General features: G+C 50.3%; 1 protein-coding gene across 1 annotated transcript in view; it reads right to left on the reverse strand.

Annotated features, from left to right (window-relative positions):
* Nucleotides 1–5597: 5597 nt before the first annotated feature.
* Nucleotides 5598–18740, reverse strand: part of ANKRD16 (ankyrin repeat domain 16) — a 256684-nt gene continuing 243541 nt past the window's right edge. The window contains exons 2-8 of the mRNA XM_049776329.1: nucleotides 15920–16286; nucleotides 12903–13123; nucleotides 12154–12196; nucleotides 9965–10073; nucleotides 9197–9358; nucleotides 7750–7828; nucleotides 5598–6062 (exon numbers count right to left, since the gene is read on the reverse strand). Of these exons, the coding sequence (XP_049632286.1) occupies nucleotides 5977–6062; nucleotides 7750–7828; nucleotides 9197–9358; nucleotides 9965–10073; nucleotides 12154–12196; nucleotides 12903–13123; nucleotides 15920–16245 (1026 nt within the window). The 5' untranslated portion in view covers nucleotides 16246–16286 and the 3' untranslated portion in view covers nucleotides 5598–5976. The remainder of the gene's footprint in view (nucleotides 6063–7749; nucleotides 7829–9196; nucleotides 9359–9964; nucleotides 10074–12153; nucleotides 12197–12902; nucleotides 13124–15919; nucleotides 16287–18740) is intronic.

The following is an 18740-nucleotide window of genomic DNA, read 5'->3' on the forward strand; positions in this document are numbered from 1 at the left end:
GGGAACTGGGTGTAGCCCAAAAACAAAAACAAAAAAAGAACACTGTAAGCCTGGAGCACACGTGCTCCCTGACCACACAGTAACCTTGAGCCCAGGGCAGCCCCAGAGCACAGCTTGAGTGTGACCCCCCCAGACAAGGCAAACTGAGATATCAGGTGAGTTCTTCACTCCCTCTGCTCCAAATTCTCTGCGGGGGTCCTAGTCCTGCTCCTCACCTCAAGGAAGAAGTTCCAGAAGGCGAGTGATCAATTGGTGGCCCTGCTCACAGCTGATCCAGTTCAAACAGCGGGGAGGCCCCTGCTTCTATCCATGCTCCAGTGCCCTTGCACATCTGCCCCGGGTCTTTCAGCGGCGGACGGAAAGCATGAGGTTCCCTTGGGAGGCTGGTGAAGCACCCACCTGTCTGCTGACAAGCTGAGTGACAGAGGCGAGGTGGGTACAGGGTACTATTCTCTGGAGCTCTGCAGCCATGCCGGGACTGACCCACAAAGTCTGCTGCTTTCTCAGGGCTGTAAGTAGCTAAAGGCCCAGAAAGATTTTCTGGAGCTCACACATTACAGGCTGGAAGGCTTCCGGTTGGGTCAAGGCAGAAGCTGGCCCTCACTTCCACTTTCTTTGACAAGAAGTCTATCATAGAGCCAAATGGATAGGTCAGCAAGGAAGGCACCTTGCATACAGCTGACTTGGGTTCGATCCCTGGCACCACATAGGATGCTCTGAACCCTATCAAGATGTCCCTGAAAGTAGAACCAGGAATGAGCCCTGAGCATAGGTTCAAACCCACCTCCACAAATAAATAATCACTGGTAGATCATGAGTTGTTAAAAATGTTCAGGCTTGGGCCCGGAGAGATAGCACAGCGGCGTTTGCCTTGCAAGCATCCGATCCAGGACCAAAGGTGGTTGGTTCGAATCCCGGTGACCCATATGGTCTTCCGTGCCTGCCAGGAGCTATTTCTGAGCAGACAGCCAGGAGTAACCCCTGAGCACCGCTGGGTGTGCCCCCCCCCCCCAAAAAAAAAGTTCAGGTTTGGGGCCAGAGTGATAGCACAATGGTAAGGCATTTGCCTTGTAAGTGGCCAACACATGACGGACCCCGGTTCAAATCCTGACATCCCATATGGTCCCCCAAGCCTGCCAGAAGCGATTTCTGAGCACAGAGCCAGGAGAAACGGCTGTGTGCCACCAGGTGTTACCCAAAAACAAAAAAACAAACAAACAAAAAGTTCAGGCTTTTTCCCTCAGAAGAAGCCCATGATTTCCCTGGAGCACACAGTCCTTGCTTCCTCTTCCCTCACATCTCTAAATTTCTTTCAAGAAAATCTATTTTGCTTCATCCCCAAATAAACATACTCACAAAATTTTAACAAAAATAAATTTTATTTAACAAAAACTTTGTGTACATTTTGGGTCAGACCCATCAGTTTTCAGGGTTCCTCCTGGTCCTGTGCTCAAATTCACTACTGGAGGTGCATGGGCAACTGGATACATGGCAAGAGCCTTACTTCTGTACCACCTCTCTGGCCCCCAAGAGCACCCAAGAGCACAAAAACAAAGTAATACAAAGTTAGGGAAACAGCACTTAAGAGAAATGATGCTCACCTACAAAGACAGGAGGAAGTCAAAATGGTTATTTCTGGTAGTGGAATAATAGGGGTTTGGTTTTTGTTTTATTTTGATGCTTTTGAGTCACACCCAGTGGTGCTTGGGGTTACTTCTGGCTCTCGGGTTATTCCTGGTGATGCTCAGGAGACCCTATGAGATCAAACATGGGTCAGCGTGTGTAAGGAAAATGTTCTTCCTGCCCGACAGGTTATTTTTTTGTTTGTTTCTTAATTACTGTCTTTTTTTTTGGTTTTTGGGCCACACCCGGCGTTGCTCAGGGGTTACTCCTGGCTGTCTGCTCAGAAATAGCTCCTGGCAGGCACGGAGGACCGTATGGGACACCAGGATTCGAACCAACCACCTTTGGTCCTAGATTGGCTGCTTGCAAGGCAAATGCCGCTGTGCTATCTCTCCGGGTCCCTTTTTCTTTTTTTTTGGTGTTTGAGTCACACCCGGCTTCACTCAGGGGTTACTCCTGGCTCTGTACTCAGAAATCACCCGACAGGCTCAGGAGACCATATGGGATACCAGGATTCAAACCACCGTCCATCCTGTGTTGGTTGCATGCAAGGCAAACACCTTACCATTGTGCTATTGCTCTGTCCCGTCTCTTTTTATTTTTATTTTTTGGTTTTTGGGCTACAGCTAGTGATGCTCAGGGGTTACTCCTGGCTATGTGCTCAGAAATTGCTCCTGGCTCGAAGGACCATATGGGATGCCAGGGGATCGAACCATGGCCTGTCCTAGGTTAGCACGTGTAAGGCAAATGCCTTACCACTTGCACCACCGCTCCAGTCCCTGTCTCTGTCTTTTAATGAACCTTAAAATATAAAACTCTGAGTAGTAAAGGTCCGTTTCAGGGCGAATGTCATACTCAGTGGTAGAGTAAAGGGAGGGAAGGGGTCACTTCTTTGGCTGTCACCTGCTGGGGAGTCCTGGCACCATCCTGGCTCTATTCCAGTTCTATGCCAGTGCCTCATATTTCAGAGCTCTTCACAGCTGTGCTCTGTGATCTCTTTAGCTTCTAGGATCTTCATCCATTCTTCCCTGCTTGTCTCAGAATCAGACACTGAAGATTCTGCCTAAAAACCAAGCATGTGCCAGGGTCCTGGAAGGCTCTAGAGCCACTGAGGCAGGGCACTTGCCTTGCATGTCTGAGGCCCTGGTTTGATCTCTTGCAATGCAGGAAGAAAAAGGAAAAGACAGAGCATGAAACAAAACAAAACAAAACAACTCACATCTGGTAGTGCTCAGATTATTCCTGGCTCTGCACTGGGATCACTCCTGGCAGTGCTTCAGGGGACCATATGGGATATCAGGAATTGAACCTCAGACAGTGGCAAACAAGGCTAACACTCTCTCCGCTGTCCTATCATTCTGGCCCCCATGTCTGGCTTCTGAGTTTGCCAAGTTGTGCTACAGTAACCATTGTCTATGCTATGGGCCTTATTGCAGAGACAACTCTCTGGAAGACTGTGATCATTGCCAGGAAGGACAAAGTTACTGATGTTCATGGGTTTCATGGGGCATCAGTGCAAACAGTGGCTTTTCTCTTCTTGTTTTTTTTGTTTTGTTTTGTTTTGTTTTTGTTTTTTTGTTTTTGGGCCACACCCGGCATTGCTCAGGGGTTACTCCTGGCTGTCTGCTCAGAAATAGCTCCTGGCAGGCACGGGGGACCATATGGGACACCGGGATTCGAACCAACCACTTAGGTCCTGGATTGGCTGCTTGCAAGGCAAACGCCACTGTGCTATCTCTCCGGGCCCAAACAGTGGCTTTTCAAGTGCCAAGCTGCCTGGTCCCAGCCGGTGTCAGCACCTCCAACTGTCACTCCTCCAGGGCATGGGCAGAAAAGCATTTCTCTGAACAAGGTAGCAACTGCTTGGATTAATTGGGGACGGCGTGACTTAGAGTAACAAGAGGAGACATTCAGGCCGCATTTCTTCCAGGACACTAATCTGGTCACAAGGTGTGGTAAGGGCCTAACATCACCTGGAGATAATGAAGAACCAGAGATACTGGCTGGTCATGGCTGAGCACTAGGCAGGGCGATGGTGTAATAAACACTTGCTACAAACAAGTCTTGTTGGGACTCAAGCATGTGATTGGGGTAGGGGTGCCAGGGAGAAGCTTGTGATACACTTGGAGATGCTCAGGACTTTACTCCTGATTCTGAGCTCCAGGATCACTCCTGATGATGCTTAGAGAACCCCATGTAGTGCCAGGGATCAAACCCAGGTCAGCGGCCGTGTGCTAGTCAGGCACCCTCTTCACTGTCCTGTCTATGGACCCCAAAACACGTTTTTTTTTAAATTTTTTGTTTGTCTATTTTTTGGAACAACCAATGCACTTGGATTACTTTCGGTTCTGAGCTTAGAAATCACTCCTAATGGGGCTGGAGAGATAGCATGGAGGTAAGGCGTTTGCCTTTCATGCAAGAGGTCATCGGTTCGAATCCCAGCGTCCCATATGGTCCCCCGTGCCTGCTAGGAGCAATTTCTGAGCATGGAGCCAGGAGTAACCCCTGAGCACTGCCGGGTGTGACCCAAAAACCACACACACACAAAAAAAAGAAAGAAATCACTCCTAATGTTAAAGCTGACCAAGGCTGGCCTGGACCCGGGTTGGGGTCCGGGGTTGGAGATGGCCAAGACCGGGGAGGCCAGGTCAGGGATGCCCAAGGTCCGAGGAAAGCCCACCGATCAATTGAGGAGACACAGACACAAACCTTGGAGGATGCAATCACATATAGGTTTACTCTTTTGCCAGGATCCTGGGGTGTCACCACAAGCCGGGAATTCGGTCTGCAGTGAGAACCCAAGAATCCAAATTCACTAACATTTAAGGGAATTCATATGATAATGAGCATGATAATGAGCATACAGGTCAAAGCATTTCATAGGCTTATACCATTTGAATCATCCAATGATTTTTTACAGAAAAAGCACAATTTTCTGTCTGTTCAGCCCTTCATGACATCATTTACCCCCAACTTCTAGGCTGATGATGCACATGCTGAGATATAGGCTGAACCCTTCAGGTGGTCACCTAATCTACAGGGTAGAGAACCCATTCTCCTGACAGCATAGTGACTGGAGTGATTAGGGGAAGGGAGCCTTGTTCATTTTATCAAGCAAGCCAGGGACAAAAGCGAGAATAGCATCAAACTAGATTTTACCCTTATTCTATACCTATGTGTTATTTCTTTTTAGTGACTGTATGCAATTATTCCTCCCTAATCTTCAAGGGCCATCTGTCCTCTGCGGGGATCTCCTTCTCGAGGGCTGAGGTGTTCCCGTTGGAATGTAAGATGATTAGTTGGTTTCCTCTCCCTTCAAGGTATCTGGTAGAAATTAAGATGTCCTTGCATTCCTTGGAATGTCCTTTGTGATTTACAGCCTGGTCTCAGGAATCAGCTGTCTCCTTGCGTCTAGTCTCAAAAATTACACACTGAAATCCAAAGTTAAAAGGCTACACCCCAAAATCAAAAGTTACCTCTTTTCCAGACTCAACACTAACAGGCTTGGGGGCCCTATGGGATGCCAGGTATCAAACCTGGATAGGCTGCATTCAAGGCAAATACCCTACCTGCTGTACTATCACTCCAGCCATAACACATGATTTTTTTGGGGGGTGGGAACACACCCAGTGGTGCTCAGGGGTTACTCTTCACTCTGCGTTCAGAAGTCACACCTGGCAGGCTTGGGGAACCATATGGGATTTCGGGGATTGAACCTGGGTTGGTCCTGGGTCGTCCACGTACAAGGCAAATGCCCTACCACTGTGCTATCACTCTGGCCCCACTAACACATGACGTTTTAACTCATTGACTCTGCAGTGATTCCTTATAGATATCTTTACTGACTATAAGCTTTTCCTTGCTGCAAAACCAAGTTATTCCACTGCAGTGGCTAAGAGCAAACTGAATAGAACAATGTCTTATGGATCAAGAGAATAGTGACATGCTATATTTTTTTTTTTACTATCATGACTTTGTCATGTGTTTATTATAAAGCATCTCATTAAATATAAAAATACGTCTCTTTGGTCATATCCACTCATGATACATGGTCCCTTGAAGCTCCCACTAGCTGATCCGTCCACATCCCCTAATCCTGCTTGTAGGGAAAAAGATGGGAAACACAGGTTTTGGGGAGTAGGTTTGGGTGCCACACCTCTGGGTGCCCAGTGGACAGTTAATCAGCACCTCTGAATTCCAGGGGATCCTCTGCTGAAGTGATGGGGCTGTGGGCACAGGAACTGGACTGTCGCACAGTTTCTGTTTTCCTCAGAAGTGGTCCTGTGCTGCCTCCTCCCGGTCAAAGCATTGCAGAATGTCCATTCTCTGGGTGAGCTGCCGGGCCCAGGTGGCCTATGTGTCCGCACTGTCCCGCAGGCCAGCCTGCAGGAGGAACTCCACACAAGCCCCATGCTGCCCTGCTCGAGCCAGGTGCAGGGCTAGGTGAGAAGAGCAGGGACTCAGTATGCAGTGCTCCTGGTAAAAACCCGACAACAGATTTGGATCTTCAATTCACCCCTTTGACTTTGCCTGGGTGGGACACCAACATTTCCTTCTTATTGGACTGAGGTGGGAATATGGGGGGGGGGGGGCTCTGCAGCTCTTGGAGGTTGGTCAGAGTCACACCTGATTGGTGTTCAGGTTTACTCCTGACTCCGAAACCAAGAATTACTACTGGCAGTGCTCAGGGGACCATATGAGATGCTGGGGATCAAGCCCAGGTTGGCAGCATGCAGGGCAAGTGCCCTTCTTCCCTTTGTACTATACAAAAACAAGTGGCAATGAGAGTGGCTTATCCAAAGCAACAGAAAAAATTAATGAGCATCACAAACCACAGAAGATCTGCTGGGAATCCTGTGAGCTCTGTGCCATGAAGATTTGAGCACAAAGCCTTCTCTTGTTCTGGGAGTCCAGCTGAGGGATGCTGGGCTCTGGGTCCAAGCAGTGCAGAAGCTATCTAGGGACATGTCACCGGAGCTCCAAAGCTCCACTTCAGCATCCAACCAGAATGTAATGAATATAAAGACAGGGTTTGGGAGACTGTTCTCTTTTGTGGGGGACCCTACAGTGCTCAGGGACCACGTGGTACAGAGGCAGAACTCAGGCCTCTGATGTGCCATCTGGGCTCTGCCCCTTGAACTCTCTATCTGGGACTTAATTTCATTCATTTGTTTGTTTGGAGGTACCAGAGTTACCATATTTGGTCCTGGGATTTGAACCCAAATCACAGGGAATTCTTGTGCTTCATTCAGAAAACAAGATTCCAGAATCTCCCAAAACTGGGTAGCTGCATGCAAGGAAAGTACCTAAGTGTCTAAACTATCTCTTTAGCCCCCTTAATCACATTTTTTATTATGAGTATTACTGTTATTTATTGTTTTTTGGGCCACGCTGGTAATGCTTAGGAATCACTCCTGGCAGGTTTGGGGACCCTAGGGGATGCCAGGGATTGAATCCAGGTCAGCTGCATGTAAGGCAAACATCCACCCCTCTGTGCTATAGCTTTGGCTCCTTAATCACATTTTTGTTTGTTTATTTTTCCGGCAGCAGTGATGTGCAGGGGTTACTCCTGGCTCTGCAATCAGAAATCGCTCCTGTCAGGCATGAGGGACCATATGGGATGCCGGGATTTAAACCACTGTCCATCCTGGATCGGCTGCATGATAGGCACTGTGCTATCTCTCCAGCCCATTAATCACACTTTTTTTGGGGGGGGTGTTTTGGGTCAGAAATAACTCCTGGCAGGCACGTGGGACCATAAGGGATGCTGGGACTTGAACCAACCACCTTAGGTCCTAGATCGGCTGCTTGCAAGGCAAACGCCACTATGCTATCTCTCTGGCCCCTAATCACACTTTTTAACTACATTCCAGAGAAATGATCTATGAGAAATCTATGTAATACTAGCTGACATTGCTGTACAAAAAGATAGAAATGATGCGTTGTATATACTGTTTAGACTAGTAAGAACAACCATTGTCTAGTTTTGCAAAATAGGAGATTCTATTTTAAGGAAAAGCTTCTGAGCTACTAGCAATACCTACTGAAGCTCATGTCTTGACTATAAAGAATTACCCATGTTCATTTTACTACCAATTTTCTAGGCGCACACAAGCTGTCACGTACCTGACCTGCCTCTTCCATCCTTGGCATTGATGTCAGCTCCCAGAGAGAGAAGTGTCTGGATGGTGCTAATGTGGCCTTCCTGTTTGTTGAAAAAAACCTGTCAGTACCATGTGGAGCCCAAAAGCATAAATGCTAATGCACAGCCCACACTCTTCCTGACAGACCCTGATGCAAGGTTTCCTGGTGAAAGACTGACTTGTGAAATCCCATTATCAATTCAGAGGCCAGTGCCATTGGTCAGTGCAGCACAAGGGGTTGTTTCCATATGCCCAATCGACCACTCTAATAGAGGGTCTCCCTCAGGATCAGGACACAATTCTGTCCTTCATCCAGGAAACACAACACCAGCCTTTTTCAGCCTATAGACCAGGAAGGGCACCACCCGGTCCTGGAATTATATGGCTAGAAGTGGCTCTCTTCACAGCCACTTCACTGACAGAGTAGTCAAAGAGTCAGACACTTTCACCCCAGCAGCCTCATTATTCTGTGGTGATATCCAGTTCAGGCTGCACCTCACCACAGTCCCCTCACAGACACACCTGGGCTGGTGACGGGTACAAGCCCACACACAAACCTCTTCTCTCCCCACAGAAAATCCATTTCTGCAGCTAGAAAAGCCAGCAAAGGCTGATGCAAACAATACAGGCTGGGACCAGCTGCTTCCCTAGGGGAATTACTTTACACAAGTTGAAGATGGAGAAACTGGTGATAACATTCCCTTATACAAAAAGAGGAGCTTTGAGATGAAGTCCTGAGTCCAGGAACAGAGTCAGAAGGCAAAGATGGGTCCTTTCAGGAATACTAATGTGTGGAAGAGAACAGAACCCGGCATGACACATAAAGCTTGGAATACAGAACCCAGCATCACACAGACCAAAGCTTGGAACTCAGAACCCAGCATTACAGAATCAAGCTTTTTGTTTGTTTGTTTGTTTGTTTTTTTCTTTTGGTAACACCCAGCAACGCTCAGGGGTTACTCCTGGCTCTATGCTCAGAAATCGCCCCTGGCAGGCCCGGGGGACCATATGGGATGCTGGGATTTGACCACCTACCTTCTGCATGCAAGGCAAATGCATTATATTTCTCCAGCCCCCTGAATCAAGCTTATTTTGTTTTGGCACCACCCCAAGCAGTGCTCAGGGCTAACTCCTGGCTCTGTGCTCAGGAATCACACCTGGCATTGCTCAAAGGCTCATCTGGGATGGTGGGAATTGAACTCGGTTCAGATTCAAGCAAGGCAAACACCCTCCCCACTTACTATTTCTCCAGCTCCTGAGCATTTCCCCGACTAGAAAATAGGAGTCCGGGTTCCACGTACATGAACAGACTTTAATCAGACTCGCAGGAATTACCAGAGCAGGTGTGGGCACTCCCTCCAGCATACACAAAACCCTGAAGCTGAGCATGGTGGAGAACAGCCCGAGGCTTACCCAAGAGAGGAACCAACCTGAGCAGCGTAGTGAAGTGCTGTGAGGAGTGAGGGTTGAGCTCTCACATCCACATCAATACCCAGTCGACAGACCAGGAACTGGATGGCGTCCCTCTGCCCTGTGACCGCTGCCCGGTGGATGGCCTGGGCCCCCTGGCAGTCTTTTATGGATACACAAGCCTAAAGTACCAAGGAGAAATGGGAAGGATATGGGAACCAGAGTCCTGTACCCACCTGCCTGTCAGGGCACCAAAGCTTGTTGGCCACATACATTTTTCTAAGAAGCTTCAGTCATATTCTTTTTTTGTTTGTCTTTAATTGGGGGGGGGCAGGTCTGGGCTACACCCAGTGACTCCAAGAAGGCACAGGGGACCTATGGGACGCCAGGAATTAAATTCAAGTTGACTATGTGCAAGACAAGTGTCCTCTCCTCTGTGCTATCTCCAGCCCCTTCTATCGATTCTTAGACTTTTCTAGTCAAAGGAAAGATCAGTAGTCTTAGCCAAAAAGTGCTCTGCCACTCAAGAGGCATTTGTGCTCTTATGACTTAGTGGCAGCAACGAGTACTTATCGAACACTCTATATGCCTGATAACTGCGCATATGTGATGCCACTGAATCCTTCTGGAAATGCTCTGATGGAACTGAATTAGCCTCCACTTTACAGAGGGGAAGACAGAAGCTTCAAGCGAGAAGCCCAGGGGCCCATGGGGTATGGGTGGAGCTGTGCTTTCTGCTTCCAACAACCTGCACTGGGAGAAGTGCCTGGGGCTAAGCCAGACTCTACCTGGTGCCGTTCAAGCAGCAGCCAGGCTACATCAACATGCCCACACTGGATGGCATCCATGAAGGGTGTGAGGCCGCAGCTGTCCCTGCTGTTGGGTTCATACTGGCACCTAAAAACCAAACAACTCATTAGCTTGGTTTCTGCCCTTTAAAAAAAAAAAAAAGTTGGGGCCAGAGAGATAGCATGAAGGTAGGGCATAGATAGCAAGGAGATACTAGCATACATAAGGACGGTGGTTCGAATCCTGGTATTCCATATGGTCCCCCGAGCCTACCAGGAGTGATTTCTGAGCGTAGAGCCAGGAGTAACCCCTGAGTGCAGCCAGGTGTGATCCAAAAACAAAAAAAACAAACAAAAAAAAGTTTTCTTTTTTTGGGGGAAGAGGGGTTTGGATTACACCCAGTGGTGGCTCAGGGGTTACTCCTTGCTCTGCACTCAGAAATCACTCCTGGCAGGCACAGGAGACTATATGGGATGCTGGAATCGAACCATGAGTTAAGACGCATGCAAGGCAAATGTCCTATCACTGTGTTATCACTCTGGCCCCCCAAAAAAAGTTTTTCATTTTGGGGTCACATTTAGCTGTGCTCTGGGCTCTGTACTTGAGGGTCACTCTTTGTGGGACTCTGAGGATCATATGGGTACTAAGGAATCAAGCCCAGGTTAGCCGTGGGCAAGACATGCGCTTGATCCTCTATACTCCGATCCTGGCCCTTATTTCTGTCCTTTTGGATCCCATGGCCATGGGATTCTCCACAGCTCCCAAAGCAACCTTCTCTCAGTGAGGTGCAGGCAGGGGTGCTCCTGCATCAAAGTGTTCCCCACTCACAAAGGATGAGACCTAAAACCTAGGTGGCTGCCAAAGGCCCAAAAAATGTGACACTGCCTTTTGTGTGTGTGTGTGTGTGTGTGTGTGTGTGTGTGTGTGTGTGTGTGGTTTTTGGGTCACACCCAGCAGAACCCAGTGCTCAGGGGTTTTTCCTGGCTCTGTGCACAGAAATTGCCCCTGGCAGGCACGGGGGACCATATGGGACACTGGGATTTTAACCAATGACCTCCTGCATGAAAGGTAAACGCCTTACCTCCATGCTATCTCTCCGGCCCCGTGAAACTGCCTTTAACTCCCAGCTAGCTCTTGCCTAAGGTTGGCATAACCTCCTTCCTCCTGCTCCTTCTTCCTTTTTCCCTTTGAAATGTCAGTGCACACTGCTCCAGCCCCCAGCTTCTCTGTTCCACGCCAGTAACTGCAAATCCTTAGACTTTGCTTCTGGCCAAGCTTGTCATCCCTTCCTGGTTAACTGCAAAAGCTTTCAGATGCCTCAAGTCACCATCCCCCCCCCAAACCATTCCCAACTTTGGCTCCCAGGACCCATTTATTTTATTTATTTTTTTTTGTTTTTGTTTTTTTTTTTTTTGGTTTTTGGTTTTTGGGCCACACCCGGCGATGCTCAGGGGTTACTCCTGGCTGTCTGCTCAGAAATAGCTCCTGGCAGGCACGGGGGACCATATGGGACACCGGGATTTGAACCAACCACCTTTGGTCCTGGATCGGATGCTTGCAAGGCAAACACCGCTGTGCTATCTCTCTGGGCCCCATTTATTTTATTTTTATTTGTTTTTGGGCCACACCTGGTGACACTCAAGGGTAACTCCTGGCTATGTGCTCAGAAATCGTTCCTGGTTTGGGGGACCATATGGGATGCCGGGGTTTCAAACAATGGTTCGTCCTAGGCTAGTGCTCACAAGGCAAGACGCCTTATTGCTTGCATCGCCACTCCAGCCCCAGAAAAGGCCCATTTCTTAAGCCCTGCCTGCTTAAAAGCCCTCAGTGGTACCTGAAGTGCAAAGAACAGTCTAAAGTCTTTCCTTGGTATCCAGAGCCCCATGTGCTCTGTGACCTGTTGAAACTTGCAATTATTTCCTTCAGTTTGCTGTTTGGTTCTGTTCTTTTTTTTTTTTTGGGGGGGGGGGTTTCCCACACCTGGCTGTACTCATGAGTTACTCCTGGGTCTGTGCTCAGAAATTACTCTGCACTCAAAAATTACATGCTCAGGGCTCTATACGGGATTCTGGGGATCAAACCTGGGTCAGCCGCATGCAAGGCAGCGCCACTACGCCAGCCCCAAGGCAACACTCTCCACTGTGCTATCACTCCTGCCCTGTTTTCAGAACTCCTGTTTAGTTCTTACCTCTGAAGAAGCACCTGTACTGCCTCTAAACGGCCATGCATAGCTGTGAAAAGAGAAGAATAAGAGCTTTGGACTGCATTGTTTTAATTTTTGTTTTGTTTAGGGTTTTGGGAAACAAAACCTGTGTTTTGGAGCATGCCTAATGGTGCTCAGGGAATCATTCTAGGAGGACCAGGACTCAAACCCAAGTTGGCCTCAATGCAAGATAAGTGCCCCACCTGCTGTCCTAGCTATCCTTCATCCCCTTTTTAGTACTTTTTTTTTTTTTTTTTTTTTTTTTTTTTTGTTTTTGTTTTTTGGGCCACACCTGGCGGTGCTCAGGGGTTACTCCTGGCTGTCTGCTCAGAAATAGCTCCTGGCAGGCATGGGGAACCATATAGGACACCGGGATTTGAACCAACCACCTTAGGTCTTGGATTGGCTGCTTGCAAGGCAAACACTGCTGTGCTATCTCTCCGGGCCCTTAGTGCACTTTTTTTAAAGGGCTTCTTTGGTTTCTCAGCCCCCTTTTAGCAATGACTTGCTGGAATGAGTCATTACTTTAGGCTGACTGCCGCATCCCTCAGGAAAAGACATTTAGTTGGAGAACTAGGAAAAGGGGCTCCTAGGCAACACTTGATTATGCTCAGGGATTACTCCTGGCTCTGAACTCAGTAATCACTCCTGGCAGGTTCCAGGGATTAAATGGGGTGCCTAGACCCCCATCCCCATGCTCCGCCGCCCTCTGGCTCCCACCTGTCATACCATACCTGCAGTGTGCAGCGGGGTCCTCTGAGTCTTACTTTCCGTCTTCCAGACATTCGGGCAGATGACAAGGAGGTACTGGAGGATCTGGGGGTGGCCCTCTCGGCTGGCGATGTGGAAACTGTTCCAGCCATCCTTGTTCTTCAGAAGGGGGTTTGCGCCACTCTCCACAAGGTCCTGGATCACCTCCAGGTTCCCCTTGGTGCATGCCAGCATCAGCGGAGTCCTAAGTGGAGCAGGGCACACTGTTAGAAGGGCCGTCGAGTGGGCAGGAGTGCCGGGTTTGGGGAAGACCCAGAAGAATGTGGAATTTGGGAGCAACGAGGGCCTGAGTGGTCAGCTCTCTGCCTGACTAGGAAGACCCACAGAGAAATAAGGGGGACAAGGGTGAAGCACCTGCTCATCACTAGAACCACAGAAGCCTCGCAACACATTTGAGCCTGGAGGCAAACTGGGACAGAGCTTGTCAAAGCCCACAGGTTTGCCCTGTGCAGTATCTGCATAACATCTGCAGGATTTGTTTCATTCCCTTCAAGCATAGCCATTCATAAAACAAGATTCAGAGGGCCTCTGGCATGGCCCCAACTCTAAGTTTAAGTTTCAGAAGCCAATGAAAGCTCAAGCTGCAGCCAGGACGAGCTTGCCCCAATCACATCCATATCAAGGGATCTAGCCCTTGCCCCCTTCACTCCTGGGTAATTCACTTCATCCTCATTAGTTTCTGCTTCCTGGTCTGTGGGCCCTGAAGCAGAGGGTCATCTGTCACCAGGGTATCAGACTGTGATCACAGACATCGCAGGCTAATAGGATGGCCTTGGTGCTTCTGAGCTCATGCCTGTTTGCCAGGCAATTCCTTTTATTGAGGTTTTGTTGTTTTGGGGGGGGGGGAGGTTGCCACACTTAGCAGTGCTCAGAGATTACTCCTGGATCTGTACTCAGGACTTAATCCTGGCATGTTTGGGGGAACCATATGGGATGCTAGGGATCGAATCTGGGTTGGCCACATGCCTGACAAGTACTGGACCCCGTGTACTATCTCTCCAGCCCTAGAAAATGGCTTTTAAGGTACCTTAATCTCAGAACATCTAGGATTTGTCTTGAAACATTACTGTATGAACTAACCATCAACACTATAGTGTGAATGTATTTGGGTGTGAATTTTGGCAACCCAGCAAAGCAGTTAATAAGTTAATGAGAAATTGAGGGGAGAAATACTGGGCAAATGAAGGCTTTAATCTTCCACAAGGAAAAGAATCTAATGAATCCTGAGCAGGCAGTATGACTGGAAAAGCAGGGAAGGTCTTCGAGAAAGTCAGAAAAGTAGGAATAGGCAACATTGTCTGACACTAAACCTTCCAGATCCATAATCAAACAAGAAGTTGTTTATTGCCTTGTTTTGGGGGCACCCCTGGCAGTGCTCAGGCCTTACTACTGGCTCTGAGCTCATCGATGGTGTCCACCACCTACAAGATCCTCTTAACACACTCTCTACTGCCCACAAGCATCGTTCTGGTGGGTTCTGGGGACACAAGCTACTTCCTCATTTAGGAGTTGTTTCTGACAAGACTGAGATGTGCCTCATATAAACTATCTTTAATTTCAAGACAAATCCTAGATGGCCTGAGATCTGGAAGGACCCAGAAGGTGACTTAGGGCCTTAAAAGACATTTGCTAAGGCTGGAGAGATAGATAGTACATGAGAGGCCGACACCCAGCAGTTACAGGGGGTGGGAGAAATAACTGAAATACTCCCATCTGAAAAACGTCGGATTTTTGTAGTCCAGCAGCCTGTTTGTAATAGGTGGACTCTGAGGGAGACACACACGGAACTCCTCAAAACATTCCCTGGCTGCCTCCCAGGGGCGTGCTGTCAACTGAAGCCCTGAAGAGAAACTTGAGTGATGTTCTTTATAGGACTGAAACCCACCTACCATCATGTTTGTAATCAAATTGTATAAATAAAGACATTAATAAAGAAAAAAAGAAAGAAATCTGGGTGATGAGAAACTTGGCAGGGAGTTCCAGAGGAGACTGAAATAGGTTGTGGCAGTGTGCTCCGCGATGCATATGGTTCCATTCTCAGGGGCCGGTGTATGTGTGTTTGCGTGTGTGTGTGTGTGTGTGTGCATGCGTGCACGCAAGCGGCCTGGACCCCACAGCAAGCTCAGGGGTGCACAGTTGTGTGTGTGTGTGTGTGTGTGTGTGTGTGTGTGTGTGTGTGTGTGTGTGAAATTTGGGTGATGAGAAAGTTGGCAGGAAGTCCCAGATGAGACTGAAATAGGATTTGGCAGCGTGCTCAGCGATGCCTATGGTTCCATTCTCAAGTGTGTGTGTGTGCGTGTGCGCGTGGTATGTGTGTATGTTTGTGTGTGTGTGTGGCTATTGTGTGTCTGCGATGCACATGGTTCCATTTTCAGGGGGCTGTGTGTGTGCGCGTGCGCGCGAGCGGCCTGGACCCCATACAAGCTCAGGGGTACAGATGTGTGTGTGTGTGTGTGTGTGTGTGTGTGCGTGCGTGTGTGTGAAATTTGGGTGATGAGAAAGTTGGCAAGGAGTCCCAGAGGAGACTGAAACAGGTCTGGCAGTGTGTTCCACGATGCATATATGGTTCCATTCTCAGGGGGGCGGGGGTGTGTGTGTGTGTGTGTGTGTGTGTGTGTGAAATTTGGGTGATGAGAAAGTTGGCAGGGAGTCCCAGAGGAGACTGAAACAGGTCTGGCAGTGTGTTCCACGATGCATATATGGTTCCATTCTCAGGGGGCGGTGTGTGTGTGTGTGTGTGTGTGTGTGTGTGTGTGTGTGTGTGTGTGTGTGTGTGAAATTTGGGTGATGAGAAAGTTGGCAAGGAGTCCCAGAAGAGACTGAAACAGGTCTGGCAGTGAGCTCCACGATGCATATATGGTTCCATTCTCAGGGGGCGGTGTGCGCGTGTGTGTGTGTGTGTGTGTGCGTGTGTGCGCGTGTGTATGTGCACCTGCCGTGGGCGTGAGGAGGGGCCTGGACACCCGGACCCGCCCCTTACCAGTCGCCCTGCTTGAGGCAGTCGACGGCGGCGCCCAGGGCCAGCAGGTGGCGCACGCAGTGGCGGTGGCCGGCGGCGGCGGCCTCGTGCAGGGGCCGCTTGGCGTGCCGGTCGGCAGCCTCGACGTCCATGCGGAGGGCTTCGGCCAGGAAGCTCAGCACGTGCAGCTGGCCGTGGCGGGCGGCGCAGTGCAGGAGCCCCGGGGGGACCGTCGGCAAGGCTGGCAGTATGTTCTGCAGGACGTCCAGCCGGCCCTGCTGCACCAGGCGGCACAGGCGTTTTGTGTCCGTGAACTCGTCCGTGGCGCAGAACCGAAACGCCTCCATAGAGCCGCGCGCGGGGTCACAGCGGGCCCGAAAGCCCGCGGGTCCTTCCCCGCCAAAACGGTCTACTGAGTCAGACTGAGTCAGCGTCGCGCCCTGCGCACTCGGAGGCGCGCTGGAGCGCAGGCGCGCGAGATGGGCGTGGTCCGTCGTCGTCTGGGCGTGGCCTGATGGAGAGCGGGTCTCCCGTGGGTCCAGGAACGCGAAGGCGCGAAAGCGCGCGCAAAAGATGGGCGTGGCCTGTTGTCGGCCTGTTGTCACACGGGCGTGGCCTGATGCCATGTGGGCGTGGCCTGACGGAGAGCTGGGTCCCGCCTTGGGTCAAGGAACTCTGGGACACTTTTCTTCTACACGCTAGCGGGGTCTTAGCGCGAGCCAGCTTCCGGAAGCTCCTATGGGGCGGGGCGGGGCTTGCGGTAGGAGGCCCCGCCTCTTAGGAGGAAGGCGCTTTCCTATTGGTCGCTGCGGCTGTCAGTCAGCGCGCCCACCTGGTTTGCGCGTTCTGATTGGACGCGGGCGCAGTCTGTCGGGGCGATGAGATGAGGCGGAGGAAGGAAGCGGGCAAGCGGCCTGTGAGACGGCGCGCCGGCCTAGGGACGCCGGCACTCGAGGACGGGCAGCCTGGTGTGGGAGCGCCCCAGTGCGTGAGAGTCTGGGTTTTGCTCACAACAGCCGCGCCTTGACCTTGGCCGAGTCCTCTAGGCCCCTCACAGCGGGTCGGGGTCGCTCGCGCTGCAGCCGAAGGCGGGCGGAGCTGAGGGCGGCCTGAGGTGAGGGGCCCGAGGTCGAGGCTCGGCCCGGCCTCAACTTGACCTTGGAGAGCCGGCTGTGCTTCTGCTTCGGGCAGGCCACTTTTGCTCTTCCTGGGCTCTTGGGTTCCCTGCAAAATCCAGGCCGGGTGGTAGTGTCCCACTTTGGGGGCCGCTGGATGTGTTTTGTTCCTTCATGGGGTCACTCCTGGGGGTGCCTGGGGATGCAGAGTGAGAGCTGAGGATTTGAACCAGGGTTGGTCACACATTGGCAACATCCTTAACTCCTGCCCCCAGGACTCATGTCTTGCCACTCTTGCTCTTCCTGGGCTCTTGGGTTCCGTGCAAAATCCAGGCCGCTGGTAGTGTCCCACTTTTGGAATGCTGTGTGTGTGTGTGTTTGCTTCATGGTGGGGTCACTTTTTGGAGTGCATATACTGGACGCTGGGGATTTGAACCAGGGTTGGTCACACATATGGCAAGAGCCTTAACTCCTGTCCCCAGGACTCATGTCTTGCCACTCTTGCTCTTCCTGGACTCTTGGGTTCCGTGCAAAATCCAGGCCGATGGTAGTGTCCCACTTTAGGGATGCTGTGTGTCTGTGTTGCTTCATGGTGGGGTCGGGGTCACTTTTTGGGGTGCATATAGTGGGAGCTGGGGATTTGAACCAGGGTTGGTCACACATATGGCAAGAGCCTTAACTCCTGTCCTCAGGACAAATGTCTTGCCACTTTTGCTCTTCCTGGGCTCTTGGGTTCCGTGCAAAATCCAGGCCGGTGGTAGTGTCCCACCTTTGGGCTGCTGTGTGTGTTTGTCACACACATGGGGTCACTCCCGGGGGTGCCTGGGGGGGTGCCTGGGGGTGCATCGAGTGGGAGCTGGGGATTTGAACCAGGGTTAGTCACACATTGGCAAGAGCCCTAACTCCTGTCCCCAAGACAAATGTCTTGACTCCTCAGCTATCTCTGTTGGCCCTCAGTTCCCCTGCTTCATGGTTGTTTTTATGAACTAGCTTGGGATCTATGTATGCTCAAAAGGAGAGTCTGGTGATTGGTCATTTAACCTGCTATGCAGCTTTTGGGCTCCTGCCTTTTGTTCCATGAACCCCTCTTTGGATAACTTAGATGTTTGTGTGGCTCTGGCTATATAGGTCTTGTCACTTCTCTGGACCACACGAGTGTGGTTGCGTTGTGTACTTTTGTTTCTCAGTGAGGGGCCATATGGATATTCAGGGAGGGGACATAGCTAAAAATGGTAAGAATGGAATATCTCTCCAAAAGTGGCGGGTGCAAGGAGGAGGTTAAAGAAGCGGCTGTTTTGAGGTCTCCCTGTTTTCTGTACTGGGGTTTATGGACTGACCTGCACTATTGTAGTCTTGTATTTACTCTCTGTCTCCTGGGGTTACAGCTTTCACTGTGGACTCTGATGTCATATTTGCCAGTTTGTCACATGTGAATGTGGGAGAGAACCTCACAGTGCTGGGGTTAATCTCGTCAGCTCTCCGCTTTTCTCTTCACGCCCAGTGCCTTCTAGGCTAGGTTACTCTCTGGACTGGCTTTGCCCTCGTTGCTTTGAAAGCACCTCAGAATTTCCCCCCAAACCAAAGCATCTGTGTCCTGGCTAGTCATCTTGTCCACTATCAGGCCTTTAGAAAGCCAGAGGTTAGAGAGTTTCCTGGAGCTCATCTTGGCATTCTGCAGAGGACAATAAAGCATAAAAACAGCTGTTTCCAAGCAAGGTCCTTTGGGA

This window comes from Suncus etruscus, chromosome 7, assembly GCF_024139225.1.
Source record: "Suncus etruscus isolate mSunEtr1 chromosome 7, mSunEtr1.pri.cur, whole genome shotgun sequence".
NCBI lineage: Eukaryota > Metazoa > Chordata > Mammalia > Eulipotyphla > Soricidae > Suncus > Suncus etruscus.